Source organism: Panicum virgatum, chromosome 9N (genome assembly GCF_016808335.1).
Source record: "Panicum virgatum strain AP13 chromosome 9N, P.virgatum_v5, whole genome shotgun sequence".
Lineage (NCBI taxonomy): Eukaryota > Viridiplantae > Streptophyta > Magnoliopsida > Poales > Poaceae > Panicum > Panicum virgatum.
Genome location: NC_053153.1, coordinates 32,525,880 through 32,553,718, shown reverse-complemented (window position 1 = coordinate 32,553,718; position 27,839 = coordinate 32,525,880). Strand labels below are relative to the sequence as shown.

The following is a 27,839-nucleotide window of genomic DNA, read 5'->3' as shown; positions in this document are numbered from 1 at the left end:
CCATTGCAGGGACCCGTGTTGATGATCGCTTTGCTGGCGGTGCTAGCGTTGGCAGGAGGGGGACGTCCTTCCCCCTGTCCCTGAGGAAGGTCTCCCGTCCTTAGAGCTGACTTCGGGGTGACAGAGGGCGTGCTCCATCCCATCGGTGAGGCATTGTCACGTCGAACTGCTCTGCCTTGCCCAGGCTCGTGCTGTGGTTGGGGTGAGTGGTCTTGTCAGCCCACGCGTGCCTTCCCTAGACTAATGATGGTCCCTGAGCCCGTGGTTTTGTCAAACCATCTTGTGGGCCCGCTCTTACCCCTTCCGCAGGGGTCGGAGAGGTATTTTCCCGTAGGAGTCTTGGTACGGCGAGAGCTCCTTTATGAGGGTCGGCCTGAGGGCGGTGCCGCCCTTGGGGGGTCGGCTCCTTAGTGGGCTAGTCGCGCCCTCCTCGGGCCGTGCTTATCTCACTCTTATTGGGCTCTTACTGCTTAATCGCGGGTTTTGGGGGTACCCATTACCTTTACCCCCATCACATAAGATTTGGCTTTGACCTGAGAGAGCGACTTAGATCTTCTTTCTTACTGGAGCAGAGGCACAACAACATTGGCCCCTTGCCAGAAAGGGCACCTCCCATCTAGAGGTGGTTAAGAGTTTCAAAATTTAGCCATCCCTTGCACCGTCCCTGTGCCAGCGGCTAAGTGTGGAGAGGGAGAGGGAGAGAAATATGTGAACTCCAAACCCTAAGAGCTATATATATATGTGTGTTTCCTTGCCAGAAAGGGCACCTCCCATCTAGAGGTGGTTAAGAGTTTCAAAATTTAGCCATCCCTGCGCCGTCCCTGTGCCGGCGGCTAAGTGTGGAGAGGGAGAGGGAGAGAAATATGTGAACTCCAAACCCTAAGAGCTATATATATATATATATATATATATATATATATATATATATATATATATATATATATATATATATATATATATATATATGTGTGTGTGTGTGTGTGTGTGTGTGTTTGTAATTGAGTTTTTTGGGCCAACGGGCTAGGGTTCTTTTTCCAAGACGGTTATTTTACAGCAACCGCCTCAGTTAATCGATTTTTCGAGACATTTTTGGTAACCGCCTCAGTTAATAAAATATGACCGCCTCTGTTAATCGTAGACATTAACTGAGGCGGTTGAATACTATGCCCGTCTCTGAGGCCTTTTCAAAGTGCCTCGGTTAATCCAGTTTTGTAGTAGTGTCTCCATAGCATTTTATTTAAACAATTACTATATTTTTATCATAGTTTATGGAAAAGCTCTCTCAAATCCCGCAGCAACGCGCGGGGAATCACCTAGTTATTATCAACTCTAATCCCAGCATTAGTCTCACACTACACTACTGGGATAGTTTCATACCGCACTGCCAAAGGGCCTCTAGCTGAGTTGGTTAGAGGAACCCAGCGGCACTCCTCAGGTCCTGGGTTCGACTCCCCGTGGGAGCGAATTTCAGGCTGAGGTTAAAAAAATCCCCTCGCTGGCCCCCGTGCCAATGCACTGGTGTGGACGGCCCAGGTCGGCCTGAGGACCCTTACATGGCCCAGGCAGGGTTCCCATGGGCTACGGCCCCCAGTGTCAGGGCGGGGCCAGGGTTCGGGGATTTTCTCGGTCGGGGAAGCCGAGGCTTCTTCTAGAAAGTCAATACCGGTGGGGCGGTCTTTCCCCACCCGGCCGAGTTTCATACCGCACTACCGAAGGCAATCCCAACCTTTCAAATGATTTCCATAGTTGCACAGTCACATAGAATGTTAAGATTTTGTGGCACTATAATAAACAAGAGAATAAAAATAGAGAATATAAAGAGTAAGAAACCGGATCTCATGAACAATCCAGTATTGACACTATAACCTATGCATTAAACACTATTAAGTTTGACATTGAGAGTGAGGTGATGTCTACATAACAAACTAGGTGATTCCCTGCGAGTTGTTGCGTACTTCTTAAATAAATTTTTAAGGTGAAATTTGAAAGTAGAAATACTAAGGTCATTCATGGAAACATTCACAAAAAAATTGGTGGAAGATATAAATAGATGATCCTATCCTAGTGGATAGTGACGTGGCGTCTGATATAATGAGTTTTTATATGATGTGGATATATAGCCGGCATGTTAAAAGAAATAGATGATATGAATTTTACTTGCATGTTATTTTTTATCAGATCCGGTAGAAAATCAATAAGCCAATAGAAGAAACACAAATAGAATATTTGATCACATTATAGAAGAATAGGTGATGAAAAAAAATAGCGTATGTATATGACTTTATGTTAATAGATTAATGATTAAAAGTATTGCACATAAAAGAGATGACATTGACATTTTTTGTTCACGGGATCAGGTAAAACAGGTAAAAATCGATATGCTAATAGAAGAAACTCTAATAAAATATTTGATCACATTATAGAAAAATAGGTGATGAAAAAAATAACGTATGTATATGACATATATTAATAGATTAAAGATTAAAAGTATTGCACATAGTAGAGATGACATGGATATTTTTTGTAATTAATAGGAAAACATGAATAGATTGCATGAAAGAATTGCAAGTTAGTGGGACACTTAGTGAGGAATGATGTGGACACCTTGCATGAAGAGAGAAATAGTTAGTGGGTGCCATCTATATAGGTTATATAGATGGTGAATAATATCAATTGTGGAGAAAAGAGAGCAAGTTTAATAGGAACCCGCACCCAAGACATTATGAGTTGTAGAGTATACTCCCTCCATTTTCTTTTGATAGCTATATTTTAAAAACTCAAATGTTTGTAAATGATAGCTATATTTGGTATTAGCATGGGCTATGGCAATAAATAGCACTAGTGACAAAGACTTCCCAGTTAAAACATAGAAGAATCAATAAAAAATATGTGTTGCATTTATTATATGATAAGTAAATGTTATTTTTCTTGATCATTATGTCAAGATGAAATATAGCTATCAAAAGAGAATAAAGAGAGTAATTTTTAAAGATAGTATTTTGACGATATAACAATATAGATACTGTCTAGACACTATGAGTGAGAATTACTCTTATATAAATGCTACGGGTGAGAATTACTCCTACAGGTGTTGAATTTCTATGCATTATTTTATAAACTAACCAACTCATGTATATTATGAACACTAGAAGGTTGTGAATTGAAATGTTGAGATCTTTTCAGGTACAAACAACAACATATCTAAGAAATCTTGGTCTATAATTTTGCAAAAGAGTCACATATTACTTTCTTCATTCTCTTTTGATAGATATATTTCAAAAACTCAAATGTATAGATATATTTGTTATTGGTATAGGCTGTAACAATAAATAGCAATAGTAATGAGAAACTCCGAGTAAAATATTGGAGGACTAATAAAAAATGCTATGTTGCATTTATTATATGATAAGCCAGACTAATTTCGTAATCACTGTATTACATTGAAATATAGCTAACAAAAAGAATGGAGGGAGTATCGAGTTCAAGACGCCATTCCAGCTAGTTCTGTTACCAGTACACCAAAAACTCACGAGCTTGTTTTTTTTTTAAAAAAAAAATCTCACGAGCTTCGTGCGGTACTCTTCCAACGGTCGGTTCACCAGAGACGCGGGCGCCCGAGCGCAACTCCCGCCATCTCCCTCGCTTCCCGACCACCTCTCCTTCCAAATGGGCAGTTCCACTCCCACCGCCTGGGATCCCCCCACAAACCGCAGCGCCACCGCTGCGACCCCCACCCCGCATCGCGCCTCCTCCTCCTCGGCGCCGCCGCGATGATGTTCCGCCCGGGCACCGCCGTGTGGGTGGAGCACGCGGACCTCACCTGGGCCGAGGCCGAGGTGGTATCCTCCCCCGCCTCCTCGTCATCGAAGTCCGCGGTCACGGTCGTTCTATCCACCGGCGTCAAGGTGAGGGGGCAACGAGCCAGCCCCTTGTTTGGAAGCCCCGCTGCGTGCGTTGCAGCCTACGTATTTGTCGAATTGCCTGGCGGTGGATTGGGTTAGGTTGGCTCGATTAACTTTGTGGCTGGGTTGTCGCGTGGCAGGCCGTGGTGGACGGTAGGAAGGTCCTGCCGCGGGACACAGAGGCTGATCTCGGGGGCGTCGACGACATGACCAAGCTCGTCTACCTCCATGAACCCGGGGTGCTCTGCAACCTCGCGCGGCGATACACACTTAACGAGATCTACGTGAGTGTGTGCACCCTTTCCGCTCTCTCTATGATCTCACAATGTCGAATTATCCACTAGTTGCACCGCACATTAGTCTTTTCCTCTATGAAGTCATGTCGTTGATAATATGCTCGTGTAAGATCACGTATTGTGTCCAATGTATGTGGAATGAGGGAAGGTGTTCCTTTCTGGATCTGTGTTACTAAATGTTATGTTTTGTCCGAACATGTACATGAGTTTCTCGGTCACCTGCGGATGCATGGTGTTGTTTATGCCATCTGTTATTCTGATTGTTCTTTTGGTTCAATTTATGTAGACATACACAGGGCGCATCTTAATCGCTGTAAATCCTTTCGCAAAGCTGTCTCATATGTACAATATGCATATGATGGAGCAGTACAGAGGCGTGCAGTTCGGTGAATTGAGTCCACATGTTTTTGCCATTGCAGATGCATCATACAAGTATGAAATATGCAAACCTGCTTACAGCATATTAGAGATTATAATATGGAGTGTTATGTGACAAAGTTCTCTCTTTCTTGAAGAGCTATGGTTAGCGAGAACCGCAGCCAGTCCATATTAGTCAGTGGAGAAAGTGGTGCTGGGAAAACGGAAACTACCAAGCTCATTATGCGATATCTTACTTTTGTTGGGGGCCGTGCAACTGGTGATGTCCGCTCTGTGGAGCAACAAGTTCTAGAGGTAACTTTCATTTTTCTCATCAACGCTTTTTGGGCCATGATTGACGTGTAATATAAAAGGTTTTATGTTTTCCCAATAATTATTGTCCCCAAATTAGTTTTGCCTGTATGTTTTCTCAACTCTGCATCTATCCTGCCCTCATTTCAATGTAGTCAAATCCACTGTTGGAGGCTTTTGGTAATGCACGGACTGTGAGAAATGACAACTCCAGGTGAGCTTAGTTCATTAATTTTCTTTGATCCAGTCAACTTGTTTCACTATTTTTCATTGAAAGAAAGCTTGTTTGATTCTTTTGTGCAGTGCAACTAGATACATCTATCATTTGATATTCTTAGAACAGTTTTTTTTCTCGAACAACGCAGGAGAACTGCGTTTCATTAAGGTAGAAAAGAGTACATTGGTCTAGGTAGACCACACCAGCCGCCAGAAAAGGCACCACTCACACAATTACATTTGTGCCACAGAGATGACCAAATGGCTCCAAGCTTTAAGCCATGAAAGACAATGACCTGGACACCAGCTCCTGGAGTTTGGAAGCCCCTGCCAAGCACCAAAGACCTCCTTCCAGACTAACAGACCTAAGGATGTCTTGGATACTTGTCCTCGTCTTCTCAAAGACACGAGCATTACGATGTTTCCATAACTCCCAGGCCACCAAGATTATTAAGGAATTCAGGCCCTTGCGAGCTTCTTTTGGAGCTGCTCCAATTGTTTTCCTCCGCCATCCTGAAAAACGGACACCCATAGGTTGTGGCGCCAATTGCAGCACTCCTAATTGCTGCAGAATTATGGTCTAGACTTCGCGAGCAAAAACACACCCTATGATCAGATGATTTATTGTTTCCTCCTCCTGATCACATAAAGGGAAAGCCTCCGGGTGGGGCAGATTCCTCTTGGCTAGTCGATCAGCTGTCCACACTCGGTTATGGAACACAACCAAATGAAGAACCTACAGCGAGGAGGTGCACAGGTTTTCCAAATTCTTCTCCACGGGCCAAACTTGATGGAGCCCACCAAGAAGGCCTCATAGGCAGATTTGCTGCTATAGGAACCATGCTGAGTTAGCTTCCATTTGTAGTGATCTGATACATTTTGGTGTAGAATAACACCATCCACCATATCCCATATGAGAAGGTAATCGACCAACACCTCTACAGTAAGAGCTCCCTTGATGTCATGTATCCAACACCTATTTTGCAGTGCCTGAGCCACAGTCCTCCTTTTAACAGTTCGCTTCGGGACTGCTTTAAACAGGTTAGGAGCTAGTTCGGCCAATGTATGCCCATCCAGCCACCTATCATTCCAGAACAGTATTATTCTTAGAACAGTGACGGTGCTATTATTTATTGACTGAGCTAAGGTTCTAGCAGTTTAGGTGTAACCCTCATGATCCAAAGAAATGAAACTGTTGGAGAGAATAATTGTGTATATTCCTCCAAATCCTAGAAGGGTGGGATATATAGTTCCTATACATGGGCTCATATATACACCAACACCCCCCCGCAGTCTGAACAACCGGCACAGCAGTGTTCCAGACTGGACAACGAGAAAGTACACGCAGGGCAAATACCCCCCCGCAGCCACAACTAGCCACCTGCTACGTTGAGGCTGGAGCGAAACTCCGAGAAGGTCGAGGAGGGTAGTCCCTTGGTGAAGATGTCGGCAAACTGGGAGGTGGTCGGGACATGGAGTACCCGAACATCGCCGATGGCAACCCTGTCGCGCACGAAGTGCAAGTCGATCTCCACATGCTTCGTCCGCTGATGCTGAATGGGGTTGGTGGAGAGATACACGACGCTAACGTTGTCGCAGTAGACGAGCGTGCTCTTGGCGAGCGGGCTGTGGAGCTCCGCCAAGAGCTGTCGTAGCCAGGACGCCTCCGCCACGCCGTTAGCGACAGTCCGGTACTCCGCCTCGGCACTAGAGCGGGAGACAACCGGCTGCCGCTTGGACGACCAGAAGACCAGGTTGCCGCCCAGGAAGACGGCGTAGCCGGAAGTGGAGCGGCGAGTATCTGGACAGCCAGCCCAGTCAGCGTCGGTGTAGACAACCAGCTCTGCAGAGGACGAGCGGTGAAGGAACAGGCCGAGGTCCACAGTGCCACGGACGTAGCGGAGGAGACGCTTCAGCGCAGCAAGGTGTGACTCCCGGGGATCATGCATATGGAGACACATCTGCTAAACAGCGTAGGTGAGATCCGGCCTGGTGAAGGTGAGGTATTGCAAGGCACCGGTCAGACTCCGGTAGACAGTAGGATCAGCCACAGGATCACCTAGATCAGCAGACAGCTTCGCCTGAGTGTCGACAGGAGTGGAGCAAGGCTTGCAATCAGTCATCCCAGCCCGCTCCAGAATATCGAGGGCATACTGCCACTGGTGAAGTAGGAGGCCAGACGAGCGAGGCTCAACAGTGACGCCCAGGAAGTGGTGGAGCTGACCAAGATCCTTCATAGCAAACTCCTGCTGCAGAGAGGAGATGACACGCTGAAGCAACTGCTGACTGGAAGCTGTGAGCACAATGTCATTGACATAGAGCAGCAGATAGTCAGTCTCATCCCCACGGCGGTAGATGAAGAGAGACGTGTCAGACTTGGCCTCGGTGAACCCCAATGTCAGCAAAAACGTGGCGAACCGAGAATACCAAGCCCGAGGAGCCTGCTTCAGACCATAGAGTGACTTGTTGAGCAGGCAGACTATGTCCGGACGACTAGAGTCCACAAATCCCGCTGGCTGAGAGCAGTAGACTGTCTCTGACAGAGTGCCATGAAGAAACGCATTCTTCACATCCAGCTGGTGCACAGGCCAAGAGCGATTGAGCGCAAGCGAGAGAACCGTGTGCACAGTAGCAGGCTTCACCACTGGACTGAAGGTCTCATCATAGTCCACACCAGGCCACTGGGTGAAACCCCGGAGAACCCAGCGAGCCTTGTAGCGCTCCAGTGTGCCGTCAGCCCGACGCTTATGCGTCCAGATCCACTTGCCTGTGACCACATTGCAACCAGACGGACGTGGCACGAGGTCCCACGTCTGGTTAACAAGAAGAGCCGCGTACTCCTCTTCCATCGCGCAACGCCAGTAAGGATCCGCCAAGGCGTTGCGGACAGAGGAGGGTACCGGAGAGACCCGCGGCTCCCCCTCGGTGGTGGAGAGAGTCGCTGCCGGCCTGAGACGCCATCCGCCGAGTCACCATGGGATGAATATGTCGAGGATCTCGATGGACGACTGGCGGGTGGTACACCGCCGTCTCGACTCGAGAGCGAGACGGCGGCGACGGCGACAGCTCCGGTGTAGGCGTCGCAGTGCCTCCGGAGCCGAAGGCGGTGCCGGTGTCGTTGCCGAATGACGCCGGTACACCTGCACCGGCTGAGTGGACCGTGCAGGTGAAGGGGGAGGCACCGGGGCCGCGCGTGGCACAGCAGGAGACCCCGGGGCCGCGCACGGCACGACAGGAGATCCGGGGGCCGCGCGTGGCACAAAAGCGGGCATCAGGGCCGCGCTGGGTGCAGCAGGGATCACCGGAAGCGGTGTCGGTGCACCGGGAAAACCTGCAGGGAAAGGACATAGGTAAAGGTGGCTGAACCACCGGGTCAGTCGAAAACAGCGACTCCAGCTCGGGGTTAGGAGAAGGTGTGGAGGAGGTGGAGTAGGGGAAATCCGACTCGTCAAACACGACGTGTTGGGAAATCAGGACGCAGCGAGAGGTGAGGTCAAAGCATCGGTACCCCTTGTGATCAAGGGAGTAACCAAGAAACACACAACGAGTCGAGCGGGGCACCAGCTTGTGAGAAGCAGTGGCGGAGATGTTAGGGTAACATGCACACCCGAAGACCCGAAGGTGGTCGTAGCGAGGAGGGGTACTGAAAAGAGCGTGGTGTGGAGAGGGAGCATGAGAAGCAGTGGACGGAAGACGGTTAAACAAGTAGGTGGCGGTGTGGAGGCTCTCAGCCTATAAGCGCGGGGGCAGAGAGGCCTGGATTAGAAGGGTGCGCACGACGTCGTTCGTCGTGTGAATCATCTGCTCAGTCTTTCTGTTCTGAGGAGAGGTATACGGACAAGACATACGTAGCTGAACACCCCGAGAGAGAAAGAAGGAACGGGAGGTGGAGTTATCAAACTCACGCCCGTTGTCACATTGGACGGCCTTAATGGTGAGGCCGAACTGAGTGGACACCCAGGCAAAGAAGTGGAGGAGGGTGGGGAAGGTCTCAGACTTGGCGCGGAAAGTAAAAGTCCAAGAGTAATGAGAAAAATCATCAACCACCACCAGATAATATTTATAACACGACATGCTGAGTACAAGAAATGTCCACAGATCACAGTGAACAAAATCAAAGGCATGCGCAGCATGCGAACAAGAAGAAGAAAAAAGAAATCTGACATGACGACCTAACTAGCACGCATGACAAAGGTGCTCAGCAGGAGTCCGAGTACATGGAACATCGGTACTACAACCGTGCTGAGCCAAAACGTCACGGCCGGGGTGACCAAGCCGGCGGTGCCAGGTGGTGGAAGACGGCGTCACGGCAAAAGCAGCAGACGAAGAAGAAGTCGAAGGCGGAGCAGCGGAAGTAGGAAGACGAAGAGTGTAAAGGGGCCCCGAGCTGTCACATCGGAGGAGCGGACGCCGGAAAGCCGAATCCTTCACAGTAAGACCAGAAGAGTCAAATTCAATTGAACAAGAATTGTCAGCAGTAAACTGGCGAATAGAAAGAAGGTTGTGAACCATCTGAGGAGCAACAAGAACATTGGGAAGACGAAAAGAGCCAGGAGCAGAACCCACGGCGGTGACAGGAAGACAAGACCCATCACCAACCATGATGGAAGAAGGACAAGATGGGTGTGGGGGTCGAACAGAAGAGAGGATACCAACATCTGGGATGGTGTGGAAGGAGGCACCCGAGTCGGCGATCCACTCGGTGCTGACCGGCGGCGTCAGTCCCATGGTGCTGAAGTACTGCGCCAGAGCGGCCTGGTCCCACCCCCCAGGCCAGGTCGGTTGCTGGCTGGGCTGAGCGGGCGGGGTCTAGGACGGCGCAAAGAGGGGAGCAGCACCAGTGAACATAGCCGCCGGCTGGAGCTGAGGACGAGGCCCCCCCCGGACTCTGGAAGGGCCACACCGAGATGCGCCCTGACCATGGGTTGCTGAAGGATGGCCAGGGCGTACTTCCAGGGGCAGGAGCGGGAGCCGGAGTCGGAGCCGGCGTGCCCTGACGGCCCCCACCGGTACCGGTACCCCCAAAAGCAGTGCCACCAGTATCACCACCACCCCGTCCCCCCGACGACGACGTCCATGGCCCTCCCCCACCCACCCACCTCCGGTCTGCCCGACGGGAGCAGCACCAAGGAGGGAGGAGGCAGGAGCGGCGGAGGAAGCCGGTGGAGCAGCAACGAGCGCGGTGGGGGTGGACGAAGACGATCTGGGCGTGAGACCCCTGGTGATCTCCTCGAGGGCGAGATCGTCCCGGACCTGCAGGAAGGAGGGGAAGGGCTTCTGGCGGGTGATCCATGTCTTTAGGTAGTCATAGGTGCTGCTCAGGTCTCGCACGACATTGAGCACCAAGACCCGATCGGACACCGGACACCCGAGGTCGTGAAGAGCATCAGCCATGCCCTTCATCCGCCTGCGGAACTCAGCAACAGAGAGGTCCCCCTGCTCGAAGGTGCGGAAGTTGGCGTCGAGCTGGAGAGCGCGGAACTCGGCGTTGTTGAGGAACTGCCCCTCGAGCGCCAGCTAGGCCTGTTGGGCGGTGCCGCCGTGGGTCCTGACGAGGTCCTGAAGATCTAGGGAGATGGTCCCAAAGATACAGGACATGGCGACGCTGTCGAGGCGCAGCCACACCACGTCCTGCGCCTCGATCGGCGAGTCGATGAGGATGTGGTCGTCGAGGGCGAAGTGGCGGAGGGCGAGGAGGACCTGGTCCCGCCAGCGTCCGTAGGAGGAGGACGGTGACCAGGGCTCTGATGTTCTAGACGCCGGCGGCCTGGAGGTGGAGCTGGGCGACCATGGGGTCGGTCAGGTCGTGCCGGGGTCCAGATCCAGCGGGCGGGGCCTGGTGGGTGGAAGAGGCGCCGTGCTCGGGGACGACGGGCAGTTGATCGGAGGAGACGCGGAAGTAGTGCTCCGCCTCGGCGACCCGGAGGGCGAGGGCGTCGGCCGTGGGGCGCTCCTGAGCCACCGAAGCCTCCGACTTGGCGGCGAGAAGGGCCGCGGCGAGAGTAGCGTCGGGCTGCTGCCCGGCGTCGGCAGCGGGTTGCTTGCCCGCAGCGGCGGCGCCCCCCGCGCCAGCAGCCGCAGCGGTGGCCGCAGTGGTGGTGGCGGCGGTGGCGGCGGCGGTAGGGGCAGGCAGGGGCGGCAGTGGGCCGGAGGGAGGAGGGGGGAGGGCCGGATCGTCCCCGGCGGCTGGGGGAGCGCCGGATCCCCCCCCCCCCCGCGCACGGTAAGGGCGGCGGCGCCCCCTGCGGCTCTCCCCGCGCCCGCGCGCGCACCTGCGGCGGCGGACGAAGCAGAGGAGGGGACGACGGGCCAGGCGGCGCTCGGAGCGGCGGCCCAGGCGGCGCGCGGAGCAGAGGAAGGGAGGGGAGGGGAGGGAAGGAGGAGAGGGGAAGGGGGGAGGAGGAGGCCGGCGGCGCCGGCGGCTGCTGCTGGCGGCTGTAGAGAGAGAGGAGACAAGGGAGACCTAGGCTAATGATACCATGTTGGAGAGAATAATTGTGTCTATTCCTCCAAACCCTAAAATGGTGGTATATATAGTTCCTATACATGGGCCTCTAGATGGGCCTCTATATATGGGCTCACGTATACACCAATAGAAACTCGAAACTATTATCAATATGCTGAAAGGGGTGGGAAAAAGACTGTAGATAAGCATGGTAGTCTACTTGCTGGTATACTGTTTCCTTGCATATACCTATATTTTTACTCACTAATTTTATTTCATTGCAGTCGATTTGGGAAATTTGTTGAAATTCAGTTTGACAAATCTGGTAGAATATCTGGCGCTGCGGTTCGAACTTATCTCCTGGAACGATCTCGTGTTGTGCAAATTTCTGAATCTGAAAGGAATTACCACTGTTTTTATCAACTTTGTGCATCTGGGCAGGTTTGTCTATAGAACTAAATGTTGATTGTATTAGTTGTTATCCCTGAGACTAATTGTGATATTAGAACATGAAGCTGTAAAAGTTAGATCTGGAAATTGCCTACTTTGTTTTCCAGAGGGCCAAAATTTTCATTCCGTGAGGATGAAACCTGTTTCAGGTGCTACCGTTTTATGCAAATAGTCATGGAAAATTTGAAAGTACATCATAAGATAGTGTTTGTTGACTTCTGTACTCTAACAAAAGCTTCAACTTATAATAAGATTTGTGTAAAGAGAAACAAAAAGGACAAATATCACTAAGGAGTAAAGTGACTGTTTGGTAGTAGTTTCTAGTTAGAACGCCCCACCTAGCCAACCCGACCATAAAACCCAGGTGTTATAGTGGGAGGGGTGGGGGCTTTTATCCTCAGTCCAACATTCCCCCTACTGCGTGCGAGCCGGGCGAGCCGCGGGGCTGTGCCACCTGTCCGGTCTCAACACTTCGGTCTCAGCGAACGCAGCCAGGGAAATCGCGTAGCGGAAATGCGTGGCCGGGAGGGATCGAACCCAGGACCTCGGCTCTGATACCAAGTTAGAACGCCCCACCTAGCCAACCCGACCATAAAACCCAGGTGTTATAGTGGGAGGGGTGGTGGCTTTTATCCTCAGTCCAACATTTCTGAACATCAAATGAACTAGAAACCTTTGGGGAGTAAAATGGTCATTTTCGTTTTATAAAATAGATGCTTTTAATTTATGGAATCATTTCATCCTCAATTTTGTTTCAAAGTTTGGTGTTTTGCTATTTGTGTCAATTACTCAGTCAAATAATTTGCATCATCATGAGCGATTGGGACTCTGTTGGGTTAAACTTCCTTGCAGGTCAACATTTATAAAAGTATGTTGTATTATCAATCATGTAAACGTCAATGACATTGTATATGACACAATTAAGAGTTACTCCATCCATTTTTCTAGGGCGTATGAGCTCGTACTCCAGAGACCAAGGCAGCCCCTGGGGTCTTGCGCCAGCGTTTAACTGCGCTGGGCTTATGACACGTTGCAGTTGTTTTGCATGAAGTCATGCAGTGTCCCTTTGGTTTAAACCAAGCACCACCAGTTACAGAATTCGATCTCAATGTTCCAGTTACCGAGGGGATGGGCTGCCTGAGTCCCAAGGTCGATGGGGCCGTTCCGAGGGGCTGCGCCCTACATATCCAGAAAAATTGATTTTGCTCATATGCCCTAGAAAAATAGATGGAGGGAGTATTTAGCTATAATTGATGCCTTATGCTATGTTAAATTTGTATCGCCAGGATGCAGATAAATACAAGCTTTCTCACCCTAGGAACTTTAACTACTTGAATCAAAGCCATATGTATGAATTAGAAGGGGTCAATGAGGCAGAGCAATATTTACAAACACGGAGAGCAATGGACATTGTTGGTATATGTTTTTCTGATCAGGTTTATCTTGGCCTCATTCTTGCGCTGGGAGAGAAAATCACTCCATTTCTTGTTTCTCTTGATAAATAACTTTGACTCGTGATGCTACCTTTCACTCTTAGGAAGCTATATTCCGTACGGTGGCTGCTATCCTTCATCTAGGGAATATTGAATTTTCTCCTGGAGAAGAGTTTGATTCATCTGTTATTAAGGATGAAAATTGCAAATTCCATCTACAGATGGCTGCTGATTTGCTTATGTGAGTCTTCTGTTAAGCTTTATTCTTGTCTCCTTCCCTGCTCCTGCTCTGTATCACAAAAACCAAAGTGAATATGTTACTTTTTGCTGTTGACATATAGTGCTCATGATGCTACTGCTGTAAGACCCATTTGTGTGCTGCATTTTCTCTTTCTTGTCAATTCTGTTTTTCTGGCTTTTGATAAACTATTTCATAGATAGCTAACAGTAATTGCCTCGTCACAAACTCTTTGCATCAGAGTCTCCTATAGAGTAACCCATAGTTGAAGGGATATGCTACATCCATGTTGCAAGATTATTTTTGTTCACATAAAATTGACAAATTCTGTAGTCTTCTATTTTTCTTTACTATCTGCCAGATCAACACCATACCATCAAATATAGTGAAAGAATACCTTATGCATCAATGACTCTGTTAAACCTTCTAGATTTATCATGTCCCATGGCCTTCATCATATTTTATCATGCTCATCAAACAGCTTCTTCATTTGGATCCGAGTAAAATGCATCAAAGGTCCACCAACTTGTAAGGGTGTGTCATTTAGTTCCACGAACTCTAGGAGTGTATTTTTATGTCCATCAACTTGTAATTTGTATCACTTAGGTCCATAAACTTTGAAAACATAGGTCCATAAACTCTGAAAATGCATTTTTTGTCCATAAACTTGTAAGTTGTGTCACTTAGGTCCGTAAACTCTGAAAGTGCATTTTTAGGTCTATGAACATCATCCATGACCAGTCACCAAGAACCACTCTGGGTTGACTCAAGTCTAACATCAGCACGAGATTATTCGCCACAGCACGTGGCACCACCATATCTGGTCACCCGTGCCACGGAGGACATAATATCCTCTATCATGGTACACATGTTGTTAAGACCCTCTATGACCTCCTCCACCTTTCCTAAGCCATCACCCCCTCCTCTCCACCCATATTACTTGGTCATATCTAGATCTAAGCTCTAAAACTCACCAATGACAGTCCATAAGAGCCCATTTGAATCCTAATACATGTCAATAACATCAAAAATAAGTCTTTCATCCCTCCTCGCTCCTCTCCCTATGCTCTTGATTCGAAACCGGGGCTCAAATTTCACCCTTCCAGTGAAACTCCAACAACGTGTGGGCACCGTGTAGATTCATATTGGTGCGATATTAGTGCATGAAGGCTAGGTGGTGGTATATAGACCTATGTGACAAATTACAAGTTTATGGAACTGGAAATGGACTTTCAAAGTTTGTAGACCTAAGTGCCACAAATTACAAGTTTATAGACCCAGAAATGCAATTTCGAAGTTGATGGATCTAAGTGACACTCTTTTATAAGTTCATGGACCTTTGGTGTATTTTACTCTTTGGATCTTGTAACTTTTTGAGAAGGCTACCAATACTTGCCTAGAGCTTATTCATTCGGTTAAAGCTTTATCAGTATGGACATTGCCTTTGTAGATTCTATGTTTTTTTTGCAATATATGATATTAGCAGTACTCATGATCAAATGCCTCATGATTTTTTGTGAGCATCACCAATAGATTTTGTTGACAACTTTGATGGAGAGAATAATGGCTTGTATTTCTCCAAACCCTAGAAGGGTGGGATATATAGTTTCTATACATGGGCCTCTATACATGGGCTCAATATACACCAACACTCCCCAGCAGTCTGAAATACCGGCGCAGCGGTGTTTAAGACTGGACAACAAGAAAGCTAACACCCCCCCGCAGTCTGTGAACTACCGACGCAGTGGTGTTCAAGACTGGACAATAAGAAAGTACAAAGGCCAAATATCCCCCCCGGCAGCCACAACTAGCCACCTGCTACGTTGAGGCTGGAGCGAAATTCCGAGAAGATCGAGGAGGGTAGTCCCTTGGTGAAGATGTCATCAAACTGGGAGGTGGTCGGGACATGGAGTACCCGAACATCGCCGATTGCGACCCTGTCGCGCACGAAGTGCAAGTCAATCTCCACGTGCTTCGTCCGCTGATGTTGGACGGGGTTGGTGGAGAGATACACGGCGCTGACGTTGTCGCAGTAGACGAGCGTGCTCTTGGCGAGCGGGCTGTGGAGCTCCGCCAAGAGCTGTCGTAGCCAGGACGCCTCCGCCACGCCGTTAGCGACAGCACTGTACTCCGCCTCGGCACTGGAGCGGGAGACAACCGGCTGCCGCTTGGACGACCAGGAGACCAGGTTGCCGCCCAGGAAGACGACGTAGCCGGAAGTGGAGCGGCGAGTGTCCGGACAACCAGCCCAGTCAGCGTCGGTGTAGACAACCAACTCAGCAGAGGATGAGCGGTGAAGCACCAGGCCGAGGTCCACAGTGCCACGGACGTACCGGAGGAGACATTTCAGCGCCGCAAGGTGTGACTCCCGGGGATCATGCATATGGAGACAGACCTGCTGAACTGCGTAGGTGAGGTCCGGCCTGGTGAAGGTGAGGTACTGCAAAGCGCTGGCCAGGCTCCGATAGGCAGTAGGATCAGCCACCAGACCACCCAGATCCGCAGACAGCTTCGCCTGAGTGTCGATAGGAGTGGAGCATAGCTTGCAGTCAGTCATCCCAGCCCGCTCCAGAATATCAAGTGTGTACTGCCGCTGGTGAAGTAGAAGACCAGACTGGCGAGGCTCAACAGTGACGCCCAAGAAGTGTTGGAGCTGACCCAGATCTTTCATAGCAAACTCCTGTTGCAGAGAGGAGATGACACTCTGAAGCAATCGCTGACTGGAGGCGGTGAGTACAATGTCATCGACATAGAGCAATAGATAGGCAGTCTCATCCCCACGGCGGTAGATGAAGAGAGACGTGTCAGACTTGGCCTCGGTGAACCCCAATGTCAGCAAGAACGTGGCGAACCGAGAGTACTAAGCCCGAGGAGGCTGCTTTAGACCATAGAGAGACTTGTTGAGCCGGCAGACCATATTCGGACGACTCGAGTCCACAAATCCCGCTGGCTGAGAGCAGTAGACAGTCTCTGACAGAGTGCCGTGAAGAAACGCATTCTTCACGTCCAGCTGGTGCACAGGCCAAGAGCGCGAGAGCGCAAGTGAAAGTACCGTGCGCACCGTAGCGGGCTTCACGATTGGACTGAAGGTCTCATCATAGTCCACACCATGCCGTTGAGTGAACGCTCGGAAAACCCAGCGAGCCTTGTAGCGCTCCAGTGTGCCATCAGCCCGACGCTTATGCGTCCAGATCCACTTGCCGGTCACCACATTGCAACCAAATGGACGCGGCACGAGGTCCCACGTCTGGTTGGCAAGAAGAGCCGCGTACTCCACTTCCAGCGCGCGACGCCTGTGAGGGTCCGCCAAGGCGTCGCGGACAAAGGAGGGTACCGTAGAGACCCGTGGCTCTCCCTCGGTGGCGGAGAGAGTCACGGCCTGAGACGCAATACGCCGAGTCACCATGGGAAGGATATGCCGATGATCCCGATGGATGACTGGCGGGTGGTACACCTCCGGCTCGGCTCGAGAGGGAGCCGGAGGAGGCGGCGGAGGCGACGGCTCCGGTGTAGGCGTCACAGGAGCCTCCGGAGCAGGAGGCGGCGCTGGTGTCGGCGCCGAACGACGCCGGTACACCTGCACCTGCTGAGCGTACCGCGCAGGTGCAGGGGAAGGCACCGGGACCGCGCGTGGCGCAGCAGGAGACACCGGGTCCGCGCACGGCACGACCGGAGGTCCGGGGGCCGCGCGTGGCGCGACCACGGGCACCGGGGCCGCGCTCGGCGCAGCAGGGATCACCGGAAGCGGTGCCGGTGTGCCGGGAAAACCTGCAAGGAAAGGACAAACAGGTTACGGTGGCTAAACCACCGGGTCAGTCGGAAACGGAGACTCCAGCTCGGGGTCAGGAGAAGGAGTGGAGGAGGCGGTGTAGGGGAAATCCGACTCGTCAAAGACGACGTGTCGGGAGATCAGGACGCGGCGAGAGGTGAGGTCAAAGCATCGGTACCCCTTGTGGTCAGGGGAGTAACTAAGGAACACATAACGAGTCGAGCGGGGCACCAGCTTGTGAGAAGCGGTGGCGGAGGTGTTAGGATAACACGCACACCCGAAGACTCGAAGGTGGTCGTAGCGAGGAGGGGTACCGAAGATAGCGTGGTGTGGAGTGGGAGCAGGAGAAGCAGTGGACGGCAGGCGGTTGAGCAGGTAAGTGGCGGTGTGGAGGCTCTCATCCCAGAAGCGCGGGGGCAGAGAGGCCTGGATCAGAAGGGTGCGCACGACGTCGTTCGTCGTGCGAATCATCCACTCAGCCTTGCCATTCTGAGGAGAGGTATACGGACAAGACATACGCAGCTGATCACCCCGAGAGAGGAAGAAGGAACGGGAGGTGGAGTTATCGAACTCACGCCCGTTGTCGCACTGGACGGCCTTAATGGTGAGGCCGAATGGAGTGGACACCCAGGCAAAGAAGTGGAGGAGGGTGGGGAAGGTCTCAGACTTGGCGCGCAAAGGAAAAGTCCAAGAGTAATGGTAAATCATCCACCACGACCAGATAATATTTATAGCCAGACATACTGAGTACAGGAGATGTCCACAGGTCACAGTGAATGAGATCAAAAGCATGCGCAGCATGCGAAGAAGAAGTAAAAAGAAGTCTAACATGATGACCTAACTGGCACGCATGACAGAGGTGCTCAGCAGGAGCCCTAGTACATGGAACATCAGTACTACGACTGAGCTGAGCCAAAACGTCGCGGCCGGTGTGTCCAAGCCGGCGGTGCCAGGTGGTGAAAGAAGGCGTCACGGCAAAAGCAGCAGACGAAGAAGAAGAAGCCAAAGGCGGAGCAGCGGAAGTAGAAAGCCGAACAGTGTAAAGGGGCCACGGGCTGTCACATCGGAGGAGCGGACGCCGGGAAACCGAATCCTTCACAATAAGACCAGAATAGTCAAATTCGATAGAACAGGAGTTGTCAGCAGTAAACGGGCGAATGGAAAGAAGGTTGTGAACCATCTGAGGAGCAACAAGAACATTAGGAAGACGAGGAGCAGAACCCACGGCAGTGACAGGAAGGTAAGACCCATCACCAACCATGATGGAAGAAGGACAAGAGGGGTGTGGGGGTCGGACGGAAGAGAGCATACCAGCGTCTGGGGTGGTGTGGAAGGAGGCACCCGAGTCGGCGATCCACTCGGTGCTGACGGGCGGCGTCAGTCCCATGGTGCTGAAGTACTGCGCCAGAGTGGACTGGTCCCACCCCGCAGGCCAGGTCGGCTGCTGACTGGGCTGAGCGGGCGGAGTCCAGGACGGCGCGAAGAGGGGAGCAGCGCTAGTGAACATGGCCGCCGGCTGGAGTGGAGGACGAGCCCCCCCGGACCCTGGAAAGGCCACATCGAGATGCGCCCTGACCATGGATTGCTGAAGGATGGCCAGGGCGTACCTCCAGGGGCAGGGGCAGAAGCGGGAGCTGGATGGGCAATCGGCGCGTCCCGACTGCCCCCACCGGTACCGGTACCACCTGAAGCAGGGCCACCAGTGCCACCACCACCACGTCTCCCCCGCCGACAACGTCCACGCCCCCCCCCACCTCCGGTCTGCCCGGCGGGAGCAGCACCAAGGAGAGAAGTGGCAGGAGCGGCGGAGGAAGCCGGTGGAGCAGCGACGAGCACGGTGGGGGTGGACGAGGACGATCCGGGCGCGGGACCCCTGGCGATCTCTTCGAGGGCGAGGTCGTCCCGGACCTGCAGGAAGGAGGGGAAGGGCCTCTGGCGAGTGATCCAGGTCTTCAGGTGGTCGTAGGTGCTGCTCCGGCCCCGCAGGACATTGAGCACCAAGACCCGATCGGACACTGGATCCCCGAGGTCGTGAAGAGCATCGGCCATGCCCTTCATCTGCCGGCAGTACTCACCAACGGAGAGGTCCCCCTGCTCGAAGGTGCGGAAGGTGGCGTCGAGCTGGAGGGCGCGGAACTCGGCGTTGCCGAGGAACAGCCCCTCGAGCGCCACCCAGGCCTGCCGCGCGGTGCCGCCATGGGTCCTGACGAGGTACTGAAGATCTAGGGAGATGGTCCCAAAGATCCAGGACATGGCGACGCTGTCGAAGCGCAGCCACGCCACGTCCTGCGCCTCGATCGGTGTGTCGAGGAGGACGTTGTCGTCGAGGGCGTAGCGGCGGAGGGCTAGCAGGACCTGGTCCCGCCAGCGTCCGTAGGAGGAGGACGTCCGGTCGAGGAGGACGGTGACCAGGGCCCTGATGTTCTGGACGCCGGCGGCCTGGAGGTGGAGCTGGGCGACCATGGGGTCGGTCGTGTCGTACCGGGCTCCAGATCCAGCGGGCGGGGCCTAGCGGGAGGAGGAGGCGCCGGGCTCGGGGACGACGGGCTGGCCGGAGGAGACGCGGAGGAAGTGCTCCGCCTCGGCGACCCGGAGAGTGGAGACGTCGGCCGCGGCGCGCTCGCGCTCCCAGGCGAGAGCAGCCACGTGGAGCCGCTCTTGGGCCGCCAAAGCCTTCGACTTGGCGGCGAGGAGGGCTGTGGCGAAAGCGGCGTCGGCTTGCTGCCCGCGGAGGGCGGCGGCGGAGAGCGGCACATCCGCAGGTGACATCCCGAGCCCGGTCCACGCGGCATCTGGCGCGGCGTCGGCGGCGGGTTGCTTGCCCGCGGCGATAGCAGCGCGGTGGGCCGCATTGGCGGCGGCGGGATCCTGCAGCAGCGGCAGCGCGGGCGGCCGGATCGGCGCCGGCGGCCTGCAGCAGCTGTGCCGCGGCCCGCAGGACGGCCGGATCGACGGCGGCGGCGTGCTGCTGGGCTCCCGCAGCCCCCGCGCCAGCAACAGCGGCAGCGGCGGCGTCGGGAAGCAGGGGACCCTGCTGGGGCGGCATGGGAGGCCCCTGCTCGATCAGCAGGGGGCCGGCGGCGGCGTCTGCAGCGCCGGCGGCGGCGTCTGCAGCGCCGGCGGCGCCCGCGGCGGCAGATCCCGCGGTCCCCGCATCCGGCGCCGGCCCAAGAATGACCAGGGCGGCGGCCTGGGCGCGTGGCTGCAGGGCAGCGCCCGCTCCAGGGGCGGCCGCGACCCCCGCGGCTCGTGCACGCCAGCCAGAGGCGGCGGCGGCGGGATCAGGCAGGGAGAAGGCGGCGGCGCGGCCCCCTGCCCTTGCGGCGACTGGATCCACTAGGGAGGAGGCGGCGGCGGCGCGCCAGGCTGCCGGAGCAGGGGAGGAAGGAAGGGGAGGGAAAGAGGAAGGGGAGAGAGGAGGGGGCGGCGGTGGCTGGGAGGTGGGGAGGGAGGAGAGAAGAGGGATCCCTAACCCTAAGCTAATGATACCATGATGAAGAGAATAATGGCTTGTATTCCTCCAAACCCTAGAAGGGTGGGATATATATAGTTCCTATACATGGGCCTCTAGATGGGCCTCTATACATGGGGTCAATATACACCAACAAACTTAACTCATAAATCATATTATGTCTAGGCACCATTTTATAGCAGGTCTTGTTTGTTTATCTGTAGGGTTGATGCAAGCCTTTTGCTTTCAACTCTTTGCTATCGCACAATTAAAACTCCCGAAGGAAACATAGTCAAGGCAGTTGACTGTTCTGCAGCTGTCATTGGTCGTGATACACTTGCAAAGACTGTTTATGCTCGACTATTTGATTGGTACGAGTGTGTCCTTCATGAATTGATTTACAATTCTTAATATGGTGCTTATAGCATGGCTGCTGCAGGCTTGTTGACAACATTAATAAGTCCATTGGGCAGGACGTGGAGTCAAGGTCACAAATTGGGGTCTTGGACATATATGGTTTTGAGTGTTTCAAATATAACAGGTCAGCCTTTCAGTCTTTCTTTCAAAACAGCCAACTTTTCCTGCCATTAAGCAGAATAACCAAAATTCTAAGTTTGTGTTGGTTGGCTATTCTTCAAGAAGCTGCATAATTCAAAAATATTACATAGTAAAAGCATTTATGTGATGCTGATATTTTGTACAAACTTCAAATTTACAACAAGCCTAATATTCGCCTACCACGAAGCAGGTTAACTAATTTTGAAGTTTGTGCTGGTGGCTATTCTTCAATGAATTGCATGCCTCAAATAATACTCAGTGTGATTGCTGATTTTCGTTATATTCTACAAGCAAAAGTAGTGCTAGATTTTGTTGCCAAATAACCAGCAAGCTCGTAACTAAGTAATTATAGTCATGTTTGGTTCCCTAGATTTCTCTTGCATAGCACACCCTTGGTCATGGATTTCTGAATAGGGTAAGGATTTCATTGACAAAACATGCTGTAAGTTGTAAGAGAACTTCAAACGAAACCTCATCAATGGTAATGGTACTTATTGCACCCTTTCAATTATTCTTTTATAGCGTTATTACCTGGATAATAATTGTAGGAAGCTAGTGTTCCTATCTAATACATCAGCATTTTTGCTGATAATATTGCAATTCTGGGAAACACTAGCATTCCTTGGATTCATGCACTTTGGTTGAATCTTTTTAATGAAAATCTGTAACATGCCCATAAAGGTTAGGACACACAGGCACATAAAATGAAAATACAAAAGAAGAAGAAATAGAGTATGCTGAAAGATACATTATAGTAAAATGCAATCCAAACCTACACTAGTAGCACTCTTCACATGCAGATTCTTTAGCTGCATGTCTATTCTATTGACAGACTTTTATTTAGTTTATTATATTTTTATCGTTCTTGAATTTCTGACGACTCTTCCTTCTGCTAGCTTTGAGCAGTTGTGCATCAATTTTGCTAATGAAAAGCTCCAACAACATTTTAATAAGGTATTTTATGGCCCCGCCCCTCATCCTCCCTTTCAAGCACATAAATATCTGATTCCTTTTTTCTTTAATTTCTTGATCCAGCATGTTTTCAAGATGGAGCAGGAGGAATATAAAACAGAAGAAATCAATTGGAGCTACATTGAATTTGTTGATAACCAAGATATATTGGATCTTATTGAAAAGGTATAAACTTCTAAGACTAATAGAATCTATTGTCGCATTTGAAATATTATATGTTATGCTATGGTAGTATAAATGCTAATATTGTACTGTTTGCTCGCATTTGCAATACCAGTGTGCACTTTGCACGAATAATAAACCTTCTTGACATATGTGAAGTTTGTTACTTCTCTATTTATGACTGGTTTCTGTAGAGAATATGATATGCTACCTATATGTCACACCCGATTTTGAAGTAATAAATCGAGCGATAAATCATATGTGCGCCATAATCAAAATTACACACATATGACAACAAAAGTAAATAACAGTAACAATGACATAAAGTACCGTTGTCATTTATTACAAACCAAACCGAATTCATGAATATAAATAAATAAGTATTTCAGTATTGCATTTATTCTAGCAGCGAAACGACCAATCTCCACAAGTAGCTGGCTGGGGGAACATATGCCTAGTAATCCAGAATATCCTCTACAAACTTCTCAAATTGGTCTTGTTCTAAGCAGTATTGATTTAACAAGAGTACACTTAGGTTGGTACTCAACAAGTATATTAGGAAATAAATGATATGCAAAGCTTAAACAAGGATAGAGGTTGGCTGAATAAAGCCATACATGAATATTGTCCACAATTATGACATAAAGAGATAACCGAGTAATAAATAAAGCTTGGTATATTAATTAACTGAATTAATTCACAGATTCAATTCAAATAAGTCATGCATTGACCATGAGTACGACTGTGCAGAGATTGTACACTTTACCCACAAGTTTTGTTTCTCTTGAGGCCCCGGGTTTGCAAGGCCCTTAAACATTTCCAAGGTGACTGGCAGGGATTTACTATGAAGCCTTTCCAAGGACTTCCTAACAAGTCAGTAGCCCACTAAGGTTTCAACTGCAGCGTGAGTGAACCTCCCCCAAGGTGTGACAAAACCAAACAAATATGTACACCCTTAGCAGGCAGCGAACACATCATCACAGTCGCCTTGACCACTAACAAGCTAGAGACATCCAATTACTTAGCTAAGACCAGAGCCCATGAGTTCTCATGGTTGCACTGTTGTCCCGGGTGGTCACTCCATGGTTATAAATTAATCATTAACATCAATTCATCTCAGTGGTTCCAAAAGATGTAAGCTAATTATCAAGTATTGTTTTCGTAAACTACCCGTAACCATTATTTAGCAACCAAGCAAACTACCTGTCAATTAAATAAATAATCCGGCGTCAAGGACATGGATAATAAATACAGAGAAAGTAGGACCCGTCAAGTTAATGCATGCAAACTAAACATAAATAAAGGTTATTAGGACGTAAGTATGATCAAGGAATATAATTGCTTTCCGCAGTTACTTGTTGCTGCTCAGATTCTTCAAACTCTTGTTCTTGGCTTCTTGCAAGTTCTCGTACGGCTCCTCGTCTACTCATCACGAACAAGCCACACAATACAAGCACATACAAGCAAAAAAATAAAAATAAATTAAAAAAATACACCAAACATTGATAAACAGATAAAAGAATCTTAAAAGCTAGTTCTATGTGTTACATCGATCAAAATGGTACTAGGAACGTTTAAAATGGGTTTAAAAAGCTGAAGATATGCTAAAAACAGTTCCGCAGGGGCTCAAACGTGAGAAAAACTAATTAAGAGGGCTAAACAGAAAGAAAACATGGGCTTAAACATAAACTTTTATAAAAACTAGAGGGCTAAAGCATTAAAATGTAAGTTAAGGACTGAGTTCTATTCTTGAAAATGATAGGGGTTTAAATGCAAGAAAAAGGACGTAATTTTAAATACTTTTGAAAAGGTTTGGATCATGGGTTTATGTCGAAAAGGGGGGGGGGGTCTGCAAGATTGCCACGGCTCACCGCCGGCTGACTTGTTTGATCGGACTTGTTTGATCGGAGAGTGGGGTGCGGGGCGCTAGATCCGACGGCTGGGAATGCCTGAGGGGGCTCAGGCGGCAGCAAGTCGCTGCAGATGGCAGTGCTGCCCGCTCGTGAAGCGGAGGCTCAGTGGTGTGGCATCAATATGGAGTGCGCTCTAGTGCGCCAAAATTTGCGCAACTTGGCCGGGATGCACTAGGGTAGTACGGGAAAAATATATGGGGTTTTGTGGCGTCGGTGAAGCACTAGTGGCGGTCGGCAACGGCAGCACGTGGCGAAGCGGCTCCAACAAGAGTGTGCGGGGCCGTCGGGGTGCGGAAAAGGAGGGGCCAAAGGTCAGGGAGCACCCCTAGCTTACCACGAAGCTAAATGCCGCGATGGCATGGGCTGAGGGAAGGTGGGGAGAAGATCAACGGCTGCGCGCAGCGAGATTCGGTGGCGGCAGCGGCGCCCTGGGCACGTGCGATGCATCCGGCCCAGGTGGGGTTGATTGAGGCCCAATAAATTAAGGTTGCCCGGACCCCAACCGTTTTTAGTGCACACCCACTAGGGGAAAGGCTCAATCTCTCTAAAAGACTAGTCCGATAGGGGATTATTCAGAGGCTCACACGGTCGCCGCCCGACTACAACTGAACCATTTGGCCCCCTTTTTGTTGTGTCTTTGCCAGCAGATAATAGTGGAGGATGTCCTCATCATTCCCACCAGGATGTCCTCATCATTCCCACCCCTTTAAACAAGGGCCTAGTTTTGATACCAAATGATGCATCCGGCACAGGTGGGGTTGGCCGAGGCCCAATAAATTAAGGTTGCCCGGACCCCAACAGTTCTTAGTGTACACCCACTAGGGGAAAGGCCAAATCTCCCTAAAAGACTAGTCCGATAGGGGAAGTGTAGCTCTCTCTTATAAGGTGGCTTCCTCCTTCCAAACTAAGTAAGGTGGGATTATTCAGAGGCTCACACGGTCGCCGCCCGACTACAACTGGACCACTTGGCCCCCTTTTTGTTGCGTCTTTGCCAGCAGGTAATAGTAGAGGATGTCCTCATCAGCGTGCCAGACGAAAAAAGAGGTGCGGGGCGAGGGTCCTGCGCTGTGGGGACAGAAAAAGGGGCACGCGCAAGCATGGAGACCGGCTTGGTCATGGCCTCGGCATGTGGGCCCTGGTGGCCACGCCTGAGTCCTGTTGGTGGCCTCGACATGGTGTCCCTGGTGGGCAAGCATGGAGGGTGATGATGGGCGGGGCCCGCCCATCGATGAGAGGGAGACTATGTCAAGGCTGTCAACACCCTAGACGGTAGGGCCTCGGCTATGGAGCTCATAACCTTGGCCAGTAATGGCGCCGGAGTTCTTTCCCGGTGACCCAATGATGAAAGGGGTGGGATTAAGAGGAAGAGGGGGATTAGGAGATTGGTAATTCTTGCTTGCCCCTTTCAATTGTTCAAGTACACTATTATATCAGCACTTGGCCTAGTAATTAGGAAACTAATCAAATTGATTCCCCTAATCCGTTCCTTCCCTATCGGCATGCTCTGTTTCCGCCTGATCCGGCGCTGGCGCACTTCTATCGGTGCCCCGAGCGCGTGTGCGATGCTGGTACTGGCGTCCCCACATGTGTAGAGAGATAGCGAGAGGGGGAAACACCACACACCCATTGTGGGGGGGTGACCTTTCATATATATAGCTGAGACGGCTTGATGTACAAGTAAGAGTCAAGTAGACTTAGAGTACAAGGCGAGTCAGCTATACATATCTCTAATACCCGCCCGCAGTCTGAGCGGGAGGATCCCGGACGCAAAGACTGGACCTAGAATCAGTAAACAACTGTACAGGTAAGCCTTTGGTCATAATATCCGCGAACTGGTGAGACGACGGAACTCGTAGCACACGAACCTGCCCCAAAGCCACCTGATCGCGGACGAAGTGAATATCGATCTCTATATGCTTCGTGCACCGATGATGTACTGGATTTGTTGTCATGTATACAGCACTGACATTATCACAGTAGACAATCGTCGCCGAAGATAGAGGCGCATGAAGCTCCTGAAGAAGCTGCCGAAGCCAGCAGGTCTCAGCCACAGCGTGCGCCACGGCACGATACTCGGCCTCCGCACTCGAACGAGAGACAGTAATCTGTCGTTTGGAGGACCAAGACACCAGGTTGTCGCCGAGGAAGACACAGTAGCCCGAAGTAGATCGCCGAGAGTCTGGACAGCCTGCCCAGTCTGCATCTGAGTATGCAGTGAGGGAGGAAACTGGACCAGCACCGATGTGCAACCCAGTAGACAGTGTACCTTTCACATAACGCAAGATCCGCTTGAGCAACGCCAGATGAGGCTCTCGTGGATCTTGCATGAAGAGGCACACCTGCTGAACAGCGTAGGCGAGGACGCGAGGTCGGGGCGCGTCAGTGTCAAGTACTGAAGGGCACCAGCCAGACCCCGATACTGGGTGGCGTCGGCCACCGGAGCTCCGTCTGTGGCCGACAGCTTGGCACGAGTGTCCACTGGTGTCGACGTGGAGTGACACTCGGCCTTGCCGGCGCGCTGGAGGAGATCCACCGCATACTGTCGCTGAGACAGAAAGAGGCCGTCCGACGAGCGTGTGACCGAAATCCCGAGGAAGTGATGGAGATCCCCGAGATCGGTTATGGCGAACTCGGAGTGGAGTAGCCCTGTGAACCGGCGAAGAAGATCCGTCGAGGACGCCGTCAAGATGATGTCGTCGACGTAGAGCAGCAAGTAAGCAGTAGCAGCACCCTCTTTGTAAACAAAGAGACACGTGTCAGTAGCCGAGGCTGCGAAGCCAAGGCCACGAATGTATGTGGCGAAACGCTGGTACCACGCCCGAGGTGCCTGCTTGAGCCCATATAAGGACTTCTGCAAGAAGCAAACATGATCAAGTGCAGTGGGGTCGACGAAGCCGGGCGGCTGCTGGCAGTTGACCGTCTCGTCTAGATGACCATGAAGAAATGTGTTCTTCACGTCCAGCTGGTGTATAGGCCAAGCGCAAGAAGCGGCGATGCTGAGCACGACCCGAATAGTGGCCGGTTTGACAACCGGACTGAACATCTCGTCGTAGTCGATGCCGTACTACTGTGAGAACCCGCGAACGACCCATCTTGCTTTATGGTGAGCAAGAGAGCCGTCGGAGTTGTACTTGTGCTTGAAGATCCATTTGCCGGAGACGACGTTGGCACCAGGTGGTCGAGGAACTAGGCGCCAGGTGCCATTGTCAATCAGCGCCTTGTACTCGTCCTCCATCGCGGCACACCAATTAGGATCGGCGAGGGCACTCCGGTAGTTAGCCGGAAGTGGAGAAGCGTGGACGGCACAGTACGTCAGACGATCAGCAGGCCCTAGAAGAGAGCTAGTCTGTGCCCTCGTCACAACA

At 51.2% G+C, this 27,839-nt stretch overlaps 1 protein-coding gene across 7 annotated transcripts in view; it reads left to right on the top strand.

Annotated features, from left to right (window-relative positions):
* Positions 1 to 3,583: 3,583 nt before the first annotated feature.
* Positions 3,584 to 27,839, top strand: part of LOC120690587 (protein OPAQUE1-like) — a 47,860-nt gene continuing 23,604 nt past the window's right edge. For 4 of the 7 annotated variants that reach the window (XR_005681838.1, XR_005681840.1, XR_005681839.1 and 1 more), the window contains exons 1-11: positions 3,584 to 3,905; positions 4,043 to 4,186; positions 4,485 to 4,630; positions 4,714 to 4,870; positions 5,023 to 5,081; positions 11,813 to 11,969; positions 13,265 to 13,414; positions 13,516 to 13,652; positions 21,094 to 21,240; positions 21,309 to 21,410; positions 22,324 to 22,564. Coding sequence is in view for 3 of the 7 variants with exons in the window: in XM_039973289.1 (XP_039829223.1) it covers positions 3,771 to 3,905; positions 4,043 to 4,186; positions 4,485 to 4,630; positions 4,714 to 4,870; positions 5,023 to 5,081; positions 11,813 to 11,969; positions 13,265 to 13,414; positions 13,516 to 13,652; positions 21,094 to 21,240; positions 21,309 to 21,410; positions 22,324 to 22,381; positions 22,463 to 22,564 (1,494 nt within the window). In the remaining 4 variants the exon portion in view is untranslated. Of the gene's footprint in view, positions 3,906 to 4,042; positions 4,187 to 4,484; positions 4,631 to 4,713; positions 4,871 to 5,022; positions 5,082 to 11,812; positions 11,970 to 13,264; positions 13,415 to 13,515; positions 13,653 to 21,093; positions 21,241 to 21,308; positions 21,411 to 22,323; positions 22,565 to 27,839 lie in introns of those variants that run through there. The other 3 variants (XM_039973289.1, XM_039973290.1, XM_039973291.1) reach the window with 3 other exon arrangements.